Source organism: Piliocolobus tephrosceles, chromosome 4 (assembly GCF_002776525.5).
Source record: "Piliocolobus tephrosceles isolate RC106 chromosome 4, ASM277652v3, whole genome shotgun sequence".
Classification (NCBI taxonomy): domain Eukaryota; kingdom Metazoa; phylum Chordata; class Mammalia; order Primates; family Cercopithecidae; genus Piliocolobus; species Piliocolobus tephrosceles.
Window position 1 is genome coordinate 93,598,089 of NC_045437.1, and position 20,600 is coordinate 93,618,688.

The window sequence follows — 20,600 nt, forward strand, 5'->3', positions numbered from 1 at the left end:
ACTATAGGGCTATTCTGGATCTGTGTCACTTCAGAATAAATATCCTGATCCTGCATTTTGTTTCATCTCATACCGTACATGCCTGTACCCAGCATGCTTTGGCTGCACTGGCTTCTTTCTGCTCCTCCTGCTTACCAAGCCCATTCTTACCTCAGGGCCCTTGCACGTGCTGCCCTGTCTACCTAGAATGCCTCTCTCCCTCATCCCATACTTACATGGTTGGTTTCCACACAGCAGTCAGGTGTTAGTCAAATGTCACTTCTTCATCCATCCTGTCTGAAGCAACCCTGAGCCAATCACTGTCTGTTACTTCATCCTTTTTCACAGTCTGTTCAGGACTCACCACTCTCTGAAGTCATCTTGTTTTTTTGTTGACTTATTTAAAGGCTGAGTCTTTCTACTGGAATGTAAGTGCCATGAGAGCAGGAGCTTTTTCTGTTTAATTGGTCATTATATCCCCATTGCGTAGAATAGGACCAGGCTCACAGTTTTCCCAATGAATAAATGAACAAATGAATATGTGAAGTCAGATGCAAATGAAGAAAGGGGGCCATGTCTTGTACATCAGCCAAAACAACATGTAATTAAACTCTGATTACCAATCTGAAAGTAAGGAGTCTGCTCTGTATATGGGTGCATTTCTAGGCTTTTGCGTTGTATTTTCAGTGCCAGATGTCAACAAAGGGCTTAATAAATACTTGTTAGATAAAAATTTAATGAAAGATCATTTTACATATTCCACTCTCACTTCAGCTGAACTACATTGGTCCTTTGTGGACTAAGTAATCCAGGCAGCTCTGAGAGCAAGCCAGTCTTTAGGGGAACAGATCATACCCACAAGAAAGTTGAGGGACCCTCCGTTAAGTTAAAAACCATTTCATTTATTAGTAAGTCATTTTCAGCATGTATATTAAGTTTAAACAGTTAATTATTTTTAACTTAATAGTTTCATCACAGCCAAAATATGAGTTTTTAAATTCTCATTGGCAGATCCTAATTGGCATATTGTAACTAGTGGAATCAATTTATAGACTTTACAGGTGAGCTTTACTTTACTGAGGTCCAGTATGTGGGCTTTGATGTAGCGAATGGAATCTGTAATTAGCCCAGGATTGAAACATGGCCTTCCTCAATTGTAGCTAAGATCAAAAGCTAATAGCTGGAGTTTGGGACAGCTATGTCACATTGAAAACTGACCTAGCCTCCTTCAGTTTCCTCGTTGGAAAATGAGAGATTGAGATAGGTAATGAAGTTGAAATGGATAATGCTACTGCTGTATTCTTGTCTTTATTTCTTATGTCCAGCCTTTTACACAGAATCCATTTGTACATTAAGGTTGTCAGAAGCTATTTGTTATTATTTGTGATAATTTTAAAAAGACTTGCAATCTGGATAAAATGTAGGTTATCCCCTCCTTTTACCATCTCACATATCACACCTGCATCACTAGCTTCTTAGTAGCCTTTTGTGTTTTTATCACATGTATCTAGGTTTTTTCTTTTTTTGGTTGATGGCAGTAAGTGTATGCTTGGGAGAGACTATTTATTTATTCTACAGATGATGCCTGGGAGCCTGAACTCCTGCAAATGCCTGTGAGGCCCCTAGAGTGGCTGGTGAGTGGACACATAGAGATGGTGCTTTGAGGACAGCAAGCTAAGTTTTGAGTTTGGGGCATGCTAAGGCAAAATTTACCCAGAAGGGAAAGAAGACTTCAGTTCAAACTTCCATGGCATGCATTTCCAATAAATTAGAAAATATAAATTTGGCTAAATATTTCTTCTAAATATTAAAGAATGAAACCAAATTATTCTCAATTACACATATAAGATATTTATTGCATAGATATAGAACACTTTAACGTGTTATATGCTAGCTAATTTATGTATTATCTTACCTTGTGTATTCAATATTTACAGTACATTATTCACACTTTATAGACCTTGGAGCGTATCCCCATTTTACATTACAAAGCTTTATACTTGGCCGGGCGCAGGGCTCACGCCTATAATCCCAGCACTTTGGGAGGTTGAGGCAGGCGGATCACAAGATCGGGAGATTGAGACCATTCTGGCTAACACGGTGAAACACTGTCTGTACTAAATATACAAAAAATTAGGTGGGTGTGGTGGCACGTGCCTGTAATCCCAGCTACTCAGGAGGCTGAGGCAGGAGAATCGCTTGAACCCAGGAGGCGGAGGTTGCAGTGAGCCAAGATGGCACCACTGCACTCTAGCCTGGGCGACAGAGCAAGACTCTGTCTCAAAAAAAAAAAAAAAAAACTATATGCTTGCTTCTTTGGAATATAGATATTCATAAGAAAGAGATACAGGATATGAAGGTCTTGTTGAGAAAGCAACTGTGTATTTTACTTTTCCTTTTTCCCCCATTTATTTTCTTTTTCTCAATTAAAATAGTTACGTAAGAAAACACAAAAAAGCCCAGGAAGGATTTTTTAAAAATTACTCTTCACACCATCAGAAAATAACCTCATATGACCTTAAAGGATCATACGATACATACTATTTTATAATTTGACTTTTCTTAGTATAAAATATGAATAATTTGTTTTTAATGAAGTGTTCTTCTAAGACATGATTTTTAATAACCAGATGATATTTCATCCTATGGCTGTCCCATAACATAACCCCCTATTATGGGAGGCAGTATAGGTAGGTAAGAGATTAGGGTCTGGAGCAGATACCCTGCCTTTTACTAACTGTGACCATGGCCAAGTAATTTATTCCTTCTGTTCCTCAGTCCTCTCACCCATAAAATGGAGATAACAATAATATTGGGTCTGCATTGGTTTATGTTGTTATGCATGGTATTTAAAACACTTAGAGTACTTAGAATAATGTTCTAAGAGGCTTTATTCTTGGAGCATTTTATCCTATTATTATCTATTATTTTATTATTCTAATAGAATAATTACCTGGCAAACCATAGTACTCAATAAACATTATTATATTGTTTTCATCTTTTTTAGGTTATAGTACTGTGATGAATATCTTTGTAGAAAAATACTTTTTCTCTTATTTCCCTAAGACACATTTTTGCAAGTAGAATAGCATCTTTGATACATATTTCTAAATCACCCTGCATAGACATTGTAACCTTGTATACTCTCTATGGCACTGTAAGGGTGAGTGATGTTTTTGGAAGTACATGAGAACTGACTCAGTGAGTTTTGCAGTTCTCCAAAATCACTGAATATTGAACAACTGAGACTTATTCAACTTACTCTTCATTTCAATATTTATATCATCTCCAGGAAAAGTTATGAAAAATTCAAAGCATATATTTATTTTGGGTATGTTTCAAATATTAATCTGATTGTTACTTGAGAAAATATTTGTATTGATGTGTAAGTTTGCATTTGACTATGTTGGTAAAGTGTTTTCCTCCATTGAAACGAACATTTTCTATTTTCAAGAAAAAAGCAGCAAGCCTCGGCAGCAGTCAATCTTCCAGAACCTATGCTGGTGGAACAGCCTCGGCCACCAAGGTCAGTGATTTCCTGAACACGAAAAGTCCCCTACTGTGTTCTACAGGGATATCGTTAGTGGGTGTGGCCTGTAGGAATGGCAAACAGTGTCCAGATACCACTGAAGGTTTTTGAACAAAGTATCATTTCTGTGCTGGAAGAGAGAATACAATTTCTTAATAATGATGTGAATGATTTAAAACCTAGTAAAACCATTTATTGTATAAATCTTCTTGGCATATAATAATAAGCATTAAATAAATATTAATTATTATCATGACTATCTGTAGATAATATTAAACTTTTGCGCATACTGTGAGTGAAAACATAGTCCTCCCACTTTAGAAAATAATTCAAATCCTTCTCATGGGCATTAACCACAGCAGGCGCGCTGCTAAGTGCTTTATGTAATTATATCACGTAATCCCCTCACAATCTTCTTCTTATTCCTCTATAACTGAGGAAACCAGAGCTCAACGAGGTTAAATAACCTTGACAAGCTCACAACACCAGTAAGATGCAGATAGGGCTTGAACCCAGGTTTCCTGTCAAGAGGTCTTTGACAGAGCTGGGTCTTATAAGCTCCATCTGAGCAATTTTTGGTAATATAACCTTTCAAAGTTTTGCAACTTATAAAAATCACTGAAACCTCACCTTTCAACACAAGAAAATGGCCAGGCACAGTGGCTCATGCCTGTAATCCCAGCACTTTGGGAGGCTGAGGCAGGAGGATCACCAGGAGGATCACTTGAGCCCAGTCGTTCGTGACCAGCTTGAGCAGCATAGTAAGACCCTGTCTCTACAAAATGAAATAAAATAAAATAATAAAATATAATAAAATATTAAAAGTTAGCCAGGCTTGGTGGTGCGTGCCTGTAGTCCCAGCTACTCAGATGGCAGAAGTGGGAGGATCACTTGAGTCTGGGAGGTCAAGGCTGCAGTGAACTGTGACAGTGCCACTGCACTCCAGCCTGGGCAACAGAACAAGACTTTGTCTCAAAAATAAAAAGAAAGTATAATTTTATAATATTAGCCAGTAGTTTTTGATAAATAAAATTATTTTGGGAGGCCAAGGAGGGCAGATCACAAGGTCAGAAGTTTAAGACCAGCCTGGCCAAGATGGTGAAACCCAATCTCTACTAAAAATACAAAAGTTAGCTGGGTGTGGTACGTGGTGGCACGTGCCTTTAGTCCCAGCTACTTGGGAGGCTGAGGCAGGAGAATAGCTTGAACCCGGGAGGCGGAGGTTGCAGTGAGCTGAGATCACGCCACTGCACTCCAACCTTGTAACAAAGCAAGACTCTGTCTCAAAAAGAAAAGAAAAAAAAGTTGTTATATTCAGCCCATTTCAACTTTGTGGTCTTTTAATATGTCCAAGATTATCTAAAACCTCAACCTATGTTTCAGGACTATCTATACAACTATTTAACATAAGGGTTTTTTTTTTTTCTTTAAAACTGGTGGCTATCTTAAGAAAGTAAGACTTTCTCATAGATGTCACTTGGTCAATGAAGAGTTAGTATTTTAGTGTCACTCAGAGTTCTGACTGTTCTCCAAGTCCCTGATGGTGCCCAAACCAATAATCAGCTGAGAAGTGAGAAGAGGCCAGTCCCTCTAATGCTAAATACCATGTCACTTTAAGACCCGTGCTTTTTAAAGACCTTTTCAAAGCTCTCTTCTACCAGTCAATAAAAATATAAAAATCATTGAAAGACCATGAATTGTAAATACTGGTAGTTAATTAACATTTGGAACCAACATAAATTCAAAACTGAGGTCTGCTCTTTTTTAGCCATTCTTTTTTTTTTATATACTTTAAGTTCTAGGGTACATGTGCACAACGTGCAGGTTTGTTACATATGTATACTTGTGCCATGTTGGTGTGCTGCACCCATCAACTCGTCAGCATCCATCAACTCGTCATTTACATCAGGTATAACTCCCAGTGCCATCCCTCTCCCTCCCCCCTCCCCATAATAGGCCCCAGTGTGTGATGTTCCCCTTCCAGAGTCCAAGTGATCTCATTGTTCAATTCCCACCTATGAGTGAGAACATGGGGTGTTTGGTTTTCTGTTCTTGTGATAGTTTGCTGAGAATGATGGTTTCCAGCTGCATCCACGTCCTACAAAGGACAGAAACTCATCCTTTTTTATGGCTGCATAGTATTCCATGGTGTATGTGTGCCACATTTTCTTAATCCAGTCTGTCACTGATGGACATGTGGGTTGATTCCAAGTCTTTGCTATTGTGAATAGTGCTGCAATAAACATACATGTGCATGTGTCTTTATAGCAGCATGATTTATAATCCTTTGGGTATATACCCAGTAATGGGATGGCTGGGTCATATGGTATTTCTAGTTCTAGATCCTTGAGGAATCGCCATACTGTTTTCCACAATGGTTGAACCAGTTTACAATCCCACCAACAATGTAAAAGTGTTCCTATTTCTCCACATCCTCTCCAGCACTTGTTGTTTCCTGACTTTTTAATGATCGCCATTCTAACTGGTGTGAGACGGTATCTCATTGTGGTTTTGATTTGCATTTCTCTGATGGCCAGTGATGACGAGCATTTTTTCATGTGCCTGTTGGCTGTATGCATGTCTTCTTTTGAGAAATGTCTGTTCATATCCTTTGCCCACTTTTTGATGGGGTTGTTTTTTTCTCGTAAATTTGTTTGAGTTCTTTGTAGGTTCTGGATATTAGCCCTGTGTCAGATGAGTAGATTGCAAAAATTTTCTCCCATTCTGTAGGTTGCCTGTTCACTCTGATGGTGGTTTCTTTTGCTGTGCAGAAGCTCTTTAGTTTAATTAGATCCCATTTGTCAATTATGGCTTTTGTTGCCATTGCTTTTGGTGTTTTAGACTTGAAGTCCTTGCCCATGCCTATGTCCTGAATGGTATTACTTAGGTTTTCTTCTAGGGTTTTCATGGTTTTAGGTCTAACATTTAAGTCTCTAATCCATTCAGCAAAGTCTCAGGATACAAAATCAATGTGCAGAAATCACAAGCATTCTTATACACCAGTAACAAACAAACAGAGAGCCAAATCATGAATGGACTTCCATTCACAATTGCTTCAAAGAGAACAAAATACCTAGGAATCTAACTTACAAGGGATGTAAAGGACCTCTTCAAGGAGAACTACAAACCACTGCTCAGTGAAATAAAAGAGGACACAAACAAATGGAAGAACATTCCATGCTCATGGATAGGAATAATCAATATCGTGAAAATGGCCATACTGCCCAAAGTAATCTATAGATTCAATGCCATCCCCATTAAGCTACCAATGACTTTCTTCACAGAATTGGAAAAAACTGCTTTAAAGTTCATATGGAACCAAAAAAGATCCCGCATTGCCAAGACAGTCCTAAGTCAAAAGAACAAAGCTGGAGACATCACGCTACCTGACTTCAAACTGTACTACAAGGCTACAGTAACCAAAACAGCACAGTACTGGTACCAAAACAGAGATGTAGACTAATGGAACAGAACAGAGCCCTCAGAAATAATACCACACATCTACAGCCATTTGATCTTTGACAAACCTGAGAAAAACAAGAAATGGGGAAATGATTCCCTATTTAATAAATGGTGCTGGGAAAATTGGCTAGCCATAAGTAGAAAGCTGAAACTGGATCCTTTCCTTACTCCTTATACGAAAATTAATTAGCCATTCTTTACTGCTGCTGGAGACACCACAGCATTCATTGATGGTCACTGGGTGAGAGACAGTTGCTTACACAAACAAATACGAGTTTGGATTTCCTCTTTGCCACTCTTATTTGTCCAGCCCCACTGAGCTTCAGTTTCTTCATCTGTAAAATGAGGGTTGGACTTGTCTTGTCAGAGCTGTTGAGAGGCTTAAATGAAAGAAAATAAATACTAACACTTAGGCCTGGCCCTGGCATTTAGTAGTTGCTGGGGAAATGGACCTCTCCTATGATTGATCTTGTTAGTCTTCATATTCTGTTGTTTCCAGGTTTCCAAATAAGAGATTCTCTAACTAAAAAAGATTAACTTTTATTGTTATTAGGACTTGTATTTAGCATACACTTAAATTATGCCTCTAAAAATGATACACCTCATTAACAAAACACCCACCCAATGAGATTTAGTGAGTTATTTGTAAATGTTCCCCAACTTGCTGTTATCTAAACTTCTGAAAGTTTAGTATATTGTGGAAAACCACACCCAGTTTTTTCTTGACCATAATCATAAGAATCAGACCCTTTCAATTTTTTTTTTTTTTTTTTTTTTTTTTTAACGTGGAAGTGACCCTATTTTTCTGAGATGGGATAGTTATAAAGAATTTGAACATCTCTCCACAAACCCTGTTTTGTCTTAAGAGCTGGGAGGGGCAGAGCATAACTGGAAGTAGAGATAATTTGGCCACATGTTTATTGCTTTAGTATTTAACAGCAAACTTGAAATTCTTTGCTTTGCTTTAAAAATACCATCCTCTCCCATTTCCATTCTTATGTGTCCTGTTTCTCTTTCTCACCATGCTTTTCTGACTCACTCTCCTTTGCCAGTTTCCTGAATGTGAGTTCTCCAGAGTTTGATTCTTCACCCCTTTCATTCTCATATTTTTGACTTTTACAAAGTTTTGAAGAAATGTAATTGCTTATTTCTTCTTTTGATGCCAGATTGGAATGGTTGTAACTCATAGCATTATCCCTTAAGAAATTACATACCCATGGATCATTTAGAAAAGCTGGGGGTAATAGCATAACTTGAAGCCTTTTATTACGCAGTTATCATGTCACATATAGGCAGAATAATATTCTCCCAACATGTTCTGAAAAGGCGTGACAGAATAGATAGAACTGGGAGTGAGAACTAGTGCTAGTTTTCTTGATTCTGCAAATAGTTAATTTGAAATTTAAAATAAGTGATAATTTTACAATTATTAATAAAACTTTAAAGTCTTAAAAAGTTAGTACTTAATTTGAAGCATATGTGTAAGCTATGCATTAGAGAATGGTTTCTATCTATTGTAGAACTGTTTTATGAGAATTCTTACAGAATGAGGATTTGTGCCCTCAAATGATATCTCTTGTGCTATGCAGTTTTGGGTTTCAAAGATCTAATGCTCTTAAGTGATGTAAATATTTCTAATTCAAAATAATTATTATAAAATATTTAGATTAATTTTAATATCATAAAATTTAGTTTTTGGTAAATCAGTAGTGAAGATGAGGCTGCAGAAATTATACAGACCCCTACTAAAGCCTATATGAAAATAGTTGTGATCCATAACCAGTCATGCAATTTTATTTCTGGAATACTTGTCAGACAACTTCTATTTCGCCAACCTGACTGTGCAGGTGAGGAAACCGAGGTTCAAATTGCATTAGGAATGTCTCTGTAGAAGACCATGCTATTAAGCAGATGTGCTGGTTAAAGTTGTTAGTTCCAATTAGAACCCACTCTGACTAAGCCAAAAAGGAATTTCTTAAGGAACAGGGGGTAGCTGGTAGAGAAATCCAGGAGAGTACAGCAGAAGAAATCTAAAGCTTTACAGCAGGAACAATGCACAGTAACACTATCAGGCTTTCCCCTGCTACCACCACAGCTCAGCTCCTGTCACATGTCGGACTGGGTGCCAGAACTCTGCCACTAACAATGCAGAAGACTCAAAATCCCTATTATAACATGGATTTCCTGGTGGGCAACAGCCTGCATACGTTGCTCACCTCCAAGCTCATTCTTGTTTGGCACATCTGATTGGCCAGTGTAAATCACATGCCTTCACCCTGCTCCAAGAGAATCTAGGGGTGTGAGTTTTCTGGATCCTGCTTTGGGAAGGCATGGACTGATGAGGTGGGAAATTATCAATATGTGGTGAGGGTTTTCAAATGTGTGGCCTCCTGCTGAAAGACAGCTATCCATGACAGAAAGGAAAACAAGAGAATTACCTAATAGAATAGGAGGAAAACTATAGATGATAGATTATTCAGCAACATTAGGCCTTTCAAACAGAATAAAGTACAAACAACTTTCCTCCCAGCCTAGACAGGAGGAGATCTATGAAGGAATAAGCACCTATCAGATAAATACTTTTGTGATTTGGGTCCTGGGTCTGTCATAAATAGCTGTGCTAACTTTGGCAACATAGCTCTCTTCCCAGGTTCTTACTTTCTCATCCATAATAGGAGTGAGGGTTTGGGTTAACTCTTCAGGTACTGTGGAGGGTATACTGACATTCAGGGCCAGCATCAGCCCACAGTACTCTCCTATTATGTGTGGTTTGTGAGATGACTGTGTATTAGACAAGAAAGCATTTTTATTTTAATAATTATGCTTATATTTTAATGTGCTATAAAAAGTAAACTAGCATATGAATTCCTAATCCCATGGCTACTTTCATTTATGGTGAGGCTGAATTTATGGTTAAAGTAAATCTATTTCTTTTAAATTAAGTAAACATTATATAGCTATGGTAGGTTAAAAAATACTACGTAAGTAATGTACAAATAATAACCAGGGCTTGAGAAATAAGATCAAGAGCAGTAATTTTCACCGTTCAATGTACATAATGAGTCAGTGTGGGTTTTATTAAAATGAAGATTCTCTGTGGTCCCAGCACTTTGGGAGGCCGGACGGGCGGATCACGAGGTCAGGAGATCGAGACTATCCTGGCTAACACGGTGAAACCCCATCTCTACTAAAAAATACAGAAAACTAGCCGGGCGAGGTGGCGGGTGCCTGTAGTCCCAGCTACTCGGGAGGCTGAGGCAGGAGAACGGCGTGAGCCCGCTAGGCGGAGCTTGCAGTGAGCTGAGATCCGGCCACTGCACTCCAGTCTGGGCGACAGAGCCAGACTCTCTCTCAAAAAAGAAAAAAAAAAAAAATTGAAGATTCTGATTTATGAAGTCCGGGATGAGGATGAGATTCTGCTTTTCTAACAAGCTTCCATTTGATGTGCTGCCACTGCTTTGGCAGCCACATTGAGTAGCCAGGAGACTGAATAGTGCTGAATGTGGGTAGTTTAGGTTACCCATAACCTAAACATCAATTGGAGAATCAGGTTAAAATGCAGATTCTCAGGTTCCAAGCCAAGAAATTCTGATTCACCAGGGTGGGGAAGAGCCCAGGATTTCATATATTTAATAGGCATTCCCAGGAGTTTCAGATGCAGATGATTTGAGAACCACACTGCCAGGAAGGACACCCTCAGAGATTGTGATGGCCACAGCACAGCAGTGGAACAACATTGTTTCCCTTCACTCTAAGGAAAGGAGCCCCTTTCCACTTGACTTACAGTGGAAGAATGTTTCGAATTTCTTTTTTCTTTTTTCTTTTTTTTTTTTTTTGAGACAGGGTCTCACTGTTGCCCAGGCAGGAGTGCGGTGGTGTGATCTCAGCTCACTGCAACCTCCGCCTTCCGGGTTCAAGCGATAATCCTGCCTGAAGCCACCCGAGTAGCTGGAATTACAGGTGCACACCATCACACACAGCTAATTTTAGTATTTTTAGTAGAGACAGGGTTTCACCATGTTGCCCAGGCTGGTCTCGAACTCCTGAGCTCAAGTGATGCACCCGCCTCGACCTCCCAAAGTGCTGGGATTAGAGGAGTGAGCTACCATGCCCTGCCAGAAAATTTGTTTTATAACCATGTGATTACTCATCTGTACTCTTCAGGAGCACAGAAATACATTCAGAGATAGGCATCATTGAGCTGCCTAACTCTGGAAGCTGTGGGGCCCAGGGCCCATCCCTAAGGGGTGTGGCCCAAATTAGTCACCCTGTGCTGTTTTTGTCACAGGAGAAATTAATGTCAGTGAAACCTAGATGAGCTGAGTTTTAGTTTATTTTTAAAAAGGAATAACAATACTAACGATCAACAACAACAACAAAAAGGGATATATAAGCTATACTTCCATTAAGAAGAATTCTGGCCGGGCGCGGTGGCTCAAGCCTGTAATTCCAGCACTTTGGGAGGCCGAGACGGGCGGATCACGAGGTCGGGAGATCGAGACCATCCTGGCTAACATGGTGAAACCCCGTCTCTACTAAAAAATACAAAAAACTAGCCGGGCAAGGTGGCGGGCGCCTGTAGTCCCAGCTACTCGGGAGGCTGAGGCAGGAGAATGGCGTGAACCCGGGAGGCGGAGCTTGCAGTGAGCTGAGATCCGGCCACTGCACTCCAACCCCAGGCGACAGAGTGAGACTCTGTCTCAAAAAAAAAAAAAAAAAAAAAAAGAAGAATTCTAAGTCCGGGCATGGTGGCTCACGCCTGTAATCCCAGCACTTTGGGAGGATGAGGTGGGCAGATCACTTCAGGTCAGGAGTTCGAGACCAGCCTGGCCAACATGGTGAAACCCTGTCTCTACTAAAAATACAAAAATTAGCCAGGTGTGGTGGTGTGCCTCTGTAATCCCAGCTACTCAGGAGGCTGAGGCAGGAGTATTGCTTGAACCCAGGAGGCAGAGATTGCAGTGAGCTGAGATCACGTGACTGCACTCCAGTCTGGGCCACAGAGCAAGACTCCTATCTCAAAAAAAAAAAAAATTATAAGGATGGGGTGTTCTGCTCTGGAAATGTTAGAATCTTAAAGTTGGAAGGGCTGTTATTTCACTACATTTTTGACAGAAATAAAAGAAAAAAAATAAGGTGGCTGTGAGGAGTACCCTGAAGGGGACATCAGAGGGCCCTACTTGCCTTGGCTGCCTGGTGGGGTACAAAGCTGTGTGGATGAGTTCACCTTTTTCATGCCACTGGCCATCACTTGTCATGACTCAACACAGCACTGTCCAGCCTGTCCTGAGGTCTCTGTTCCTCAAACAGTGACCACCACCATCTCCTTCATTCACACCCCAAGTTTAGGGTTCAGAACCTATAATGTGGTTGGTGTACGGCTTTTCATTTATTTTTAAAATTTTTATAATTATTTTCTCCGACTCTATCATTCATTCAATATTTATTAGTTGACCTTCTTCTATATGAAAGAGTGGCTTAACTCCTCTATTTATTTATTCATTCATTTATTTACATCAGTATAGACTCATGAATTTATATTGTATTCAATGGCTTCAAATCTATTCTTATTAATTTTGAAGTTTGTAATATAATATAAAGTAATCCGGTAGAATTCTCACTGTTAAACTACTCTTTAAAGAAATCCATTACACAGTTTTAACTGCATTTGCAAATCCCTGGTTGTAGTCATTATTAATCCACTTTATAGTTTCAAAAGAGGTCTTCGGGGGAGCGTATTTGCGAAGAGCACCCACCGTCGTTCCCTTATTCTGGTAGTCACAGGGTGACAGCCGAGGGAGCGGTAACCTGTCATCAGCCGGCGGTGCGCAGCCCACACAGCACGTGGTCCGCATCACAGGCTGCGCTATTGAGTGAGCCAGTCTCCAGATGCCAGGCGCATGACGAGTCCACGGAACGGGACCTCCCTCCCCACGCATCCCGGGCTCCTGGGGCGGGGCCGCCGGGCAGGGGGGCGGGGAGCATCCTGCGTCGCCTTCCCGGGACCGCCCCGCCCCGTCGCACTCAGAGAGCTGGGCTGGGGCTGCAAGCGGAAACCGAGGGAGCCGTGCCCAGCCAGGAATGCAGACCTCCTGAAAACCAAGCCGAGGTTTCCAGGGTCTTGAGTCCACGCAGAGTGAGTACTGTCTTCCGCCGCTTTGCTCCAGGCCGCGCGTGCTCCTGGGTCGAGCGGTTTGTGTCCCCCAGCGTCCAGCCCTGCGTGTCCGGGGCCTGGACCCTGCCGCGGACTCCCCAGGCTCTGGACGTGCGCTCTTCCTGCTATCGCGACCCAGGCAATACTGTGCGTTCTGAGTTTAACTGTGTTTCTTGGTGACTCCTCCTCCCTGTCGGTAACACTGTTACTGCCCCTTCCTCTGGGAATGTATCTGGTGACCGGACGCGTAGGGTTACAAAACGGGATTTGTGTGGCCTGGGACAAGTGCCGAAAGAAGGAAAGCAGTAGCTGTGTCAGTTTGGTTTGGCACCTTTATCTCTAGGATTGGAGCTAGCCCTCCTCCTCCCCAGCCCTGCCGCCACCCTGTGATGACCTCCGTTTTAGAGCGTGAGCTCACTCTGACCTTTCTGCGTATCTGATATATGCTGGGTGTGGTGTGGCAAGTGTTGTAACCTGTTTCGTTCCATTTCCTTTACACAACCTGAGACTGTTGTAGAATAACATCACTGAGGGTTACTTTGTGTCTATCTTTTAAGAATACGAAGTGTTTTCACAGAGATTTAACTATCTCTTCTATATGGTTAGGGACCCGGCATTCTCCACTTATACACAGACGGGGCAAGTTCTTCATTCCCATTGTACAGCTTCAGAAAATGAGGCAGAGAGATTAGGCAGCTTTCCTAAGGATCGGGACTTTGGGGCCTCTTTAACTGCTTAATCAGCAGCTCTGGAAAGTTCCTGCTGTTTCACATGTTTTTCAGGGGAAAAACCTCTGCATTGCAGGGAAGCTCAACAAGGAGTGGCATCTACTGTTCAAAAGGGGAAAGTCTATTTCCTAATCAGTAATAGAGCTTATATTAATATAGATTGCTTCTTTCTGATGAATGAATTCGACTTTTGCGCACTGGTTTTTCATTATCTAAAAGGAATATTGAGTTGCTGGGAATATGGTGGGGAGGGTGTGCTGCTTGGGTTCTAGGAGGCAGTATAGGATTAAAATGAAGTAGTGAAATTTAGCAAAATCTTGCTGAACAAGAAAGGCCACATCTGTAACTGATGTAGAAGGAATAAGCCACCTATAGCAATGGGGCTGACTAGGGATCCCGTGTGTGTGTAGCAAGGACTCCTGGTGTCTATTACGAATCAGCATGCCTTGTAGACTGTGAAACAGTGTTTATGAAGCAGCACATTCAAGTATACATATTGGCTGTGATTCAGTTCAGATGCTTTGAAAGAAGAGTCCCAATGCATGAGAATAGTTGATTATATAGAATTAGTGGGGAGTTTTGGTTCCTTGATTATTCTCTGGTAGAATTGACTGAGTATAACATCTCTCCTGCAATGAAAACATAAAAGATAGTACGTAAAATAACAGTTTGAAAGAGTGAAACCAAAAAGAAAAAGAAAACATTTTCTTTTCATTTGAATAACTTCTTAAAATCAGCTGAGTATTTATGTTTCTATTCATTGTTTATAATCGTAGTTGACTTTAAGTGATCACTGCTTCTTAGGTGGAAACACATTACTTTTTCTCAAAATATGAACTATCTTAATCAGTCCTATTCAAATAAAAACTCCATAACCCAACCCATGTTCTCCTATGTTCATATGTATCTTTGTATCTCCTCTTTCATTATACTTTATAATTCCCTCAATTTGGAGATCATACGAATCTGAGATACCTGTTTTAGTACAGGTGTGTCTAACCTCATAAGAACATACTGCATAGTGTTTCTGATACGTTGAATTAGCAATCTGCATACTAGAAAATTACAGGAGGTTTTCACAAACATTGCATTTTATTTTTTCTCTGTGGACGCTCTTGACTTAAAAATGTCATCTTAATGTTTCTCAAAAGGCATACTGTTGGCATTTTGGGTGACAATTCTGAATTAGATAGAGCTCTTTGCTCCCACTGAATGTCAGAGTGTTACCGAAAGCACTTTCATGCATTTAAATGAACTTTGGTTGGGTACTACCTCCAATTTTTTTTAATTGGATAAAAGATATTAAAAATGGCTAGGCATGGTGGCTAATGCCTGTAATCCCAACACTTTGGAAGGCCGAGGAGGGAGGATCACTTGAGGCCAGGAGTTTGAGACCAGCCTGAGCAACATAGCAAGACCCTGTCTCTACAAAAAATTTAAAAATTAGACAGGCATGGTGTCATGCACCTATGTGGCCCCAGCTACTTGGAAGGCTAAGGTGGGAGGATCAATTGAGTCTGGGAGGTTGAAATTATAGTGAGCTGTGATTGTGCTGCTGCACTCCAGCCTGAAACAGCGATGAGACCCTGTGTCAAAAAAAAAGAAAAGAAAGAAAGAAAAGAATTGAGCCATACCATTTTGATGGAAAACCATAAAAATAATTACCCAGTCACATGATTTCCAATTTTTAAGACCACTTTACATCTCCTAAGACTTGTTGGCTTCTGAGTAAATCTGTTTATTTGAACATTGTGATATGGGCAGAAACTGTGTAATCATACCATTAGCAAGGGGATATTGTTGGACCCATGTGCTATAGTACTCTATTGTCTACCCTAAGCAATACTAATAGATTATTAAAAGGTGACTGTAATAGGTTCTAGTAAAAGAATAGATTAGTATAATCTGTATTAGAAAAGAGTATTAATAGCTCTAATATTAATATTTGTATTAATAGTTCTAGTAATAGTTCTAATGTGGCTATAACACATTAATAGTAACAGCTACGTTTACTGAAAACACTATATTCTAAGCACATATGGAGCCCTTATGTGCTGTGATGATAATGTAACTATGAGGTAGATGCTCCTATTATGCTCATTTTACAGTTTAAGAAAATAAGAACTACCACACTATATTGTTTTTCAGGACATATTGAACAGCTTGCCATGAACACTTTTCAAAGAATGAGCTTCAGTGCATGAAAAGTTATCACACACTAAATTCTCATTTTGCTACAGTGATTTTCTCTCTCAGAATGCAAACTTTTACTATACCATGAGCCCCTTAAAGACAGACTCCCCTATAGCATCTACTTCGTGTCTTCCACATAGTAATTGCTCAATATTTATTGGATTGAAAAAAAGATTAGTTTTATCTTAATATGAATAGTGCCCTAAGATGCTGTTACATTAATATAGATTATTCCTGGTTAGGTAGAAATGATAAAATAATATTCATTTTTATTCTCTAGGATTTACAAGTAGAGTTTTTGAAGCTTAATATCTATTTGTGCTTTGGCTAAAGATTATAGAGTGGATAATCAAAAAAAATATGAGCAAGGAACCCTTTTTTCTTTCTTTCTTTTTTTTTTTTTTTTCTTTCTGGAGTTTCTGCAATCAGCTGTACATGCTGCTAGGCATACAGAGGTATGGCCCACATAACAAATATAAAGGGCAATTTAAAAAGTGTTAAATGACACTGCTATCACGATGCTGTAAAAGCAGAGTGAAAGGTTAAAGGAAGAGGGTTGAGGTTAAGCTTGGGAGCCTGTTTTTCTGGGAATATACAGTAGAAATATGATTTCCTTAAAGGAAACCTGCAACCAGGAGGCAAGGCTAAAGCAGAAAATGCCAACAGCTGCAGATCCTAGTGACTGAGATGTTATTCTGGTGGGGCACAGTCAGTTAAGGCAGGACTGCTCGTAAGTGTGAAATACTTCCAGCTCCCAGTCAGTCTCTTCTTCCCATGCTTTCCCCTGAGACACTCCCGTTTCTGTTGCACACCTTTGCATATGCTTTTTTGTGGGATTGAGAGTTCTGGTTAATTCTAGGACATTCTGATGAGATGTTTTTGCTACTCTTCCCTTGTAAACAGACTGGATTTCCATCAGGTGTCAGTAACACCTGAGATTTTCATTTTGTCCTGGGGCTCTACACAGTTTAACTGGAGCTGCCACAACTGATTGGGTGTGTGTTGTCAGTCCTCCAGGCAAGCTCTGAGGGTTATGCATTTCTGCTGCTCACATTTCTGTTTCTTTCTTCACCACTCACCCTGAGGTGCAAAAGTACAAAGACAGGTTCATCAACAATCAGAATAACCTGCCCCTGAATTCTTTCTAATGACTCATTTTTCTCAGTCTAGTTTCTAATTTTTCTATTTGGCAGCTGCAGCCTGGTAAATACATCTCCTTAGCTAGAGAAGGAAAACTTCACACCCAGTTTACTCACCTTTTGTCATTTTCCCTGGTTCCTCTTACAGGAATGGTTAGCACACCTTGGTTTCAAAGTTGTTGTTTGGTCTGTTTTGTTGCCATTTGTTTTCCTACAGATGCCTTTACAACACTCTGTTTTTTTTAAAAAAAACTAACATTTAACTTTATTTGGGGAAGATATTTTATATGTTAGAAAAAAGGATTTTGGGTCTGCTTTTATTGAATGTGTTAACTTTGGTTAACTTTTTTTTTTTTTTTTTTTTTGAGACAGAGTCTCGCTGTGTTATCTGGGCTGGAGTGCAGTGGCACAATCTCGGCTCACTGCAGCCTCCACCTCCTGGGTTCAAGCAATTCTCCTGCCTGAGCTTCCTGAATAGCCAGGACTACAGGCATGCACCACCACTTCTGGCTAAATTTTGTATTTTTAGTAGAGACGAGGTTTCACCATGTTGGTCAAGATGGTCTCGATCTCTTGACCTCATGATCCCATCAACCTTCACAGGGAAGGTCTTTCATGAACTAAACCAACTGATGTTCATGGTCCACGTCTGGAGCCTGAGCAAGGTCATAGACCACTCACATTTCACTCAAAGTTGCCATAACAGATTAAAGTGCTCAGTATGCAAGCATACTCCCTGAACTCTATAATGGACTGAGGTTCCCCACACAAGTGACTTAAGAGTCAAAGACCTAGGCCACACCTCGGGGCCTCCAGAGTTGCCTAGGATAGAGTTGTTGGGGAAAGTGTGAGCTGTGAGTGCAGTTCCCACGAAGAAATCAGGAGCTCAGCCTCCTGTACATACTGTTTCCTTATTAACTACACTAACAGAGTGGCCAGGGAAGGTAGCAGGGAATAGAATCACTTACACATTTTTCAGTTACGTATACTTTTTCCTTATTGTGAATGTAGGAAATTGTGTTTGTATCCAGTAGGGAAAATGAAACCCTTTTACAGGACTCCATTACTATGGCTAATAATTATCAGAGTCCCTGAATGTGAGTATTCTCATGCTAACAATATGTTTAAAACAGTGCCTCATGCTTGTAGACATGCATCATTTTATAGTATTTTATTTTAAAAGATATGTCAGGTTTAGAGAGCTGAGTCTGCATCAGGGAACTGAAACTAGTAACTAGCATTTTTGTTTCTCAGGATTCTTATCTTTCATGTGTCCCATCTCTGTATTTTTCTGTGCTGTATTCTGAGTAAAGGCCTCAGATCTATCTTCTAGTCACTTAAGTCTGTATGCCGTTACGTGTAGTTTGTATTTTCACCTATTTTTGATTTGGGTTTTTTATTTTTTCTTTTGTGTCTTTTATTTTTTAAATTTATTAAAAGTCTCCTTCCCACTTTTCTATTGTTTTAGTTATTTTTTTCTTTGAGACAGGATCTTGGCCTGTCACTCAGGCTGGAGTGCAGTGGCATGATCACAGCTCACTGAAGCCTTGATCTCCTGGGATCAGGTGATCCTCCTACCTCTCAGCCTCCCAAGTAGCTAGGACCGCAGGTGAGAGCCACCATGCCTGGCTCATTTTTGTATTTTTGGTGGAGACCGGGTTTCATCATGTTTCCCAGGCTGGTCTTGAATTCCTGGGATCAACTGATTCACCTGCCTCGGCCTCCTTCTTCACCTCTGTTTCTTTCTTCACTACTCAACCCAAGGTGCAAAAGAGGATACACAAATTCTGGGATTACAGGTGTGAGCCGCTGCACCCAGCCTGTCTTTAATTCTTGAAGTAAAATTTCTCCCATATTTGTAACACTGACTCTCCCACATGCTATTTTACTTCCTGATTAGGTTTTAAAAATGTGGCTTGAAATTCATCTTCAATGAAGATTGTTTTCCATGAGGGTCCTTTTTCCCCTGTGTTGTAGATCTGCCTCTACCAAGTGGTTTTTAGTATGTCGCTGCCTGCAGTCATTCAGATGTCAACAGCATTAATATCTTGGCTTGGTGCTTCCACTCTACAGGAATAAATTTGGTCCTTGAGTGCCCAATGTCACAAGTTTGGAATTTATTTTTCTCATGCGTTGTGCATTTTTACACTCATGGCGCCAGCCAGAAAGAAAGCTTCCTTGCTATTGTTCTGGACAGGTGGGCAGTTGTCAAGGCTTATGTTTGTGGATGATCAGTTCTGAGTAGCTCCTGGCTTTAAGCTAGTAACTCAGCACAGGGCCTGTAGCCAGGATTCCTTTCTCATTTAGAGAATTCAATTCCTAGTTCCCAGCTGTTATATCTGTTTCTGATATCCCCGTGAGTCATTCTCTCTCAGCCTTGCTCACCAGAGAACTTAGAGTTCCCTCCCCTTTAGGTTACTTGGGAATTTCTCTTCTTTAAAGCTTACCTATGTATTTTATTTTTTATGTTAAATTTTATTCAGTATTTTCATGTCTGGAACAAAAGGGGGTTCTTTTATTAGAACACAGACTAATTTTGTTAGACCTGAACTATGTGTTTAAAATGTTTGAAAGCCTTTAAGTTGGGGAATACATGTACTAGCTTGTCACATGCTTATCTTATCGTCATACTGGCCTTATGATATTCATACTGGCCTGATCTTCATAATGGTCTGGTGATATTCACATCACCCTATACATGTTTTCATTTGCTTTTTAGACTCCTGATCTACAGAAATAGACATATATTATTTTCTGAAAATTTAATTACTTGACCATTTGAAAATGGCATCCTGTTTTTAAAAATACCCTGGCAGCCGAGCTGTATACTGGGTGTATAATGTGTGCAACATTCGGGGTTCCCCTAATATTAGTTCCAGAATATCTGCCTATAAAATGATAGCAATATTGGGATTGATAATGTCTACGACATACTACTATTTCCTTGTGGTGCAAGAAAGGACGCGGGCTACAGAGAAACAGAAAGTCACAAGTATCAGTGTTCCTGGGGTTTAGGGACATAAGACTAAAGAGGATAAGTATTCTTAAGGTACTTCAGGACAAGCAGGTATGCCTTTGTCCCAGTCTTTTTAGGGAACATTTAGGTTCTTCAGTAACCTGGGATAGCAATATTAGCATCAAATATCTTATTTTAAGCTGGCTGGAAGGTAATTTTGAAGAGTCATTTTGCAAATTTATCCTAATATCTTATGTGATCCTTTCTTTTAACCAAATGTAAGTGTGAAGAGACAGAGATTGTCACCAGGAGTAAAGCGCTAATGTACAACAATAGACTGTAGAAAATGGTGGTCCTTTCACAGAGCCACTGCAAAAACTGCTGTCTGTTTGGTTTACACCTAAGGAATGAATGCCCTATGGAAGGAAGTAGAAAGGCTTCTGGGATGATTGTTCAGCAG

The 20,600-nt window shown here is 40.1% G+C and overlaps 1 protein-coding gene across 7 annotated transcripts in view; it reads left to right on the forward strand.

The window, feature by feature from the left end:
• The window catches only part of CAST (calpastatin), a 111,758-nt gene that overhangs the window by 30,501 nt on the left and 60,657 nt on the right, over positions 1-20,600 (forward strand). For 5 of the 7 annotated variants that reach the window (XM_023212203.3, XM_023212197.2, XM_023212198.3 and 2 more), the window contains one exon: positions 3,434-3,505. In XM_023212203.3, the coding sequence (XP_023067971.2) occupies positions 3,434-3,505 (72 nt within the window). Of the gene's footprint in view, positions 1-3,433; positions 3,506-12,855; positions 13,107-20,600 lie in introns of those variants that run through there. The other 2 variants (XM_023212200.2, XM_023212201.2) reach the window with 1 other exon arrangement.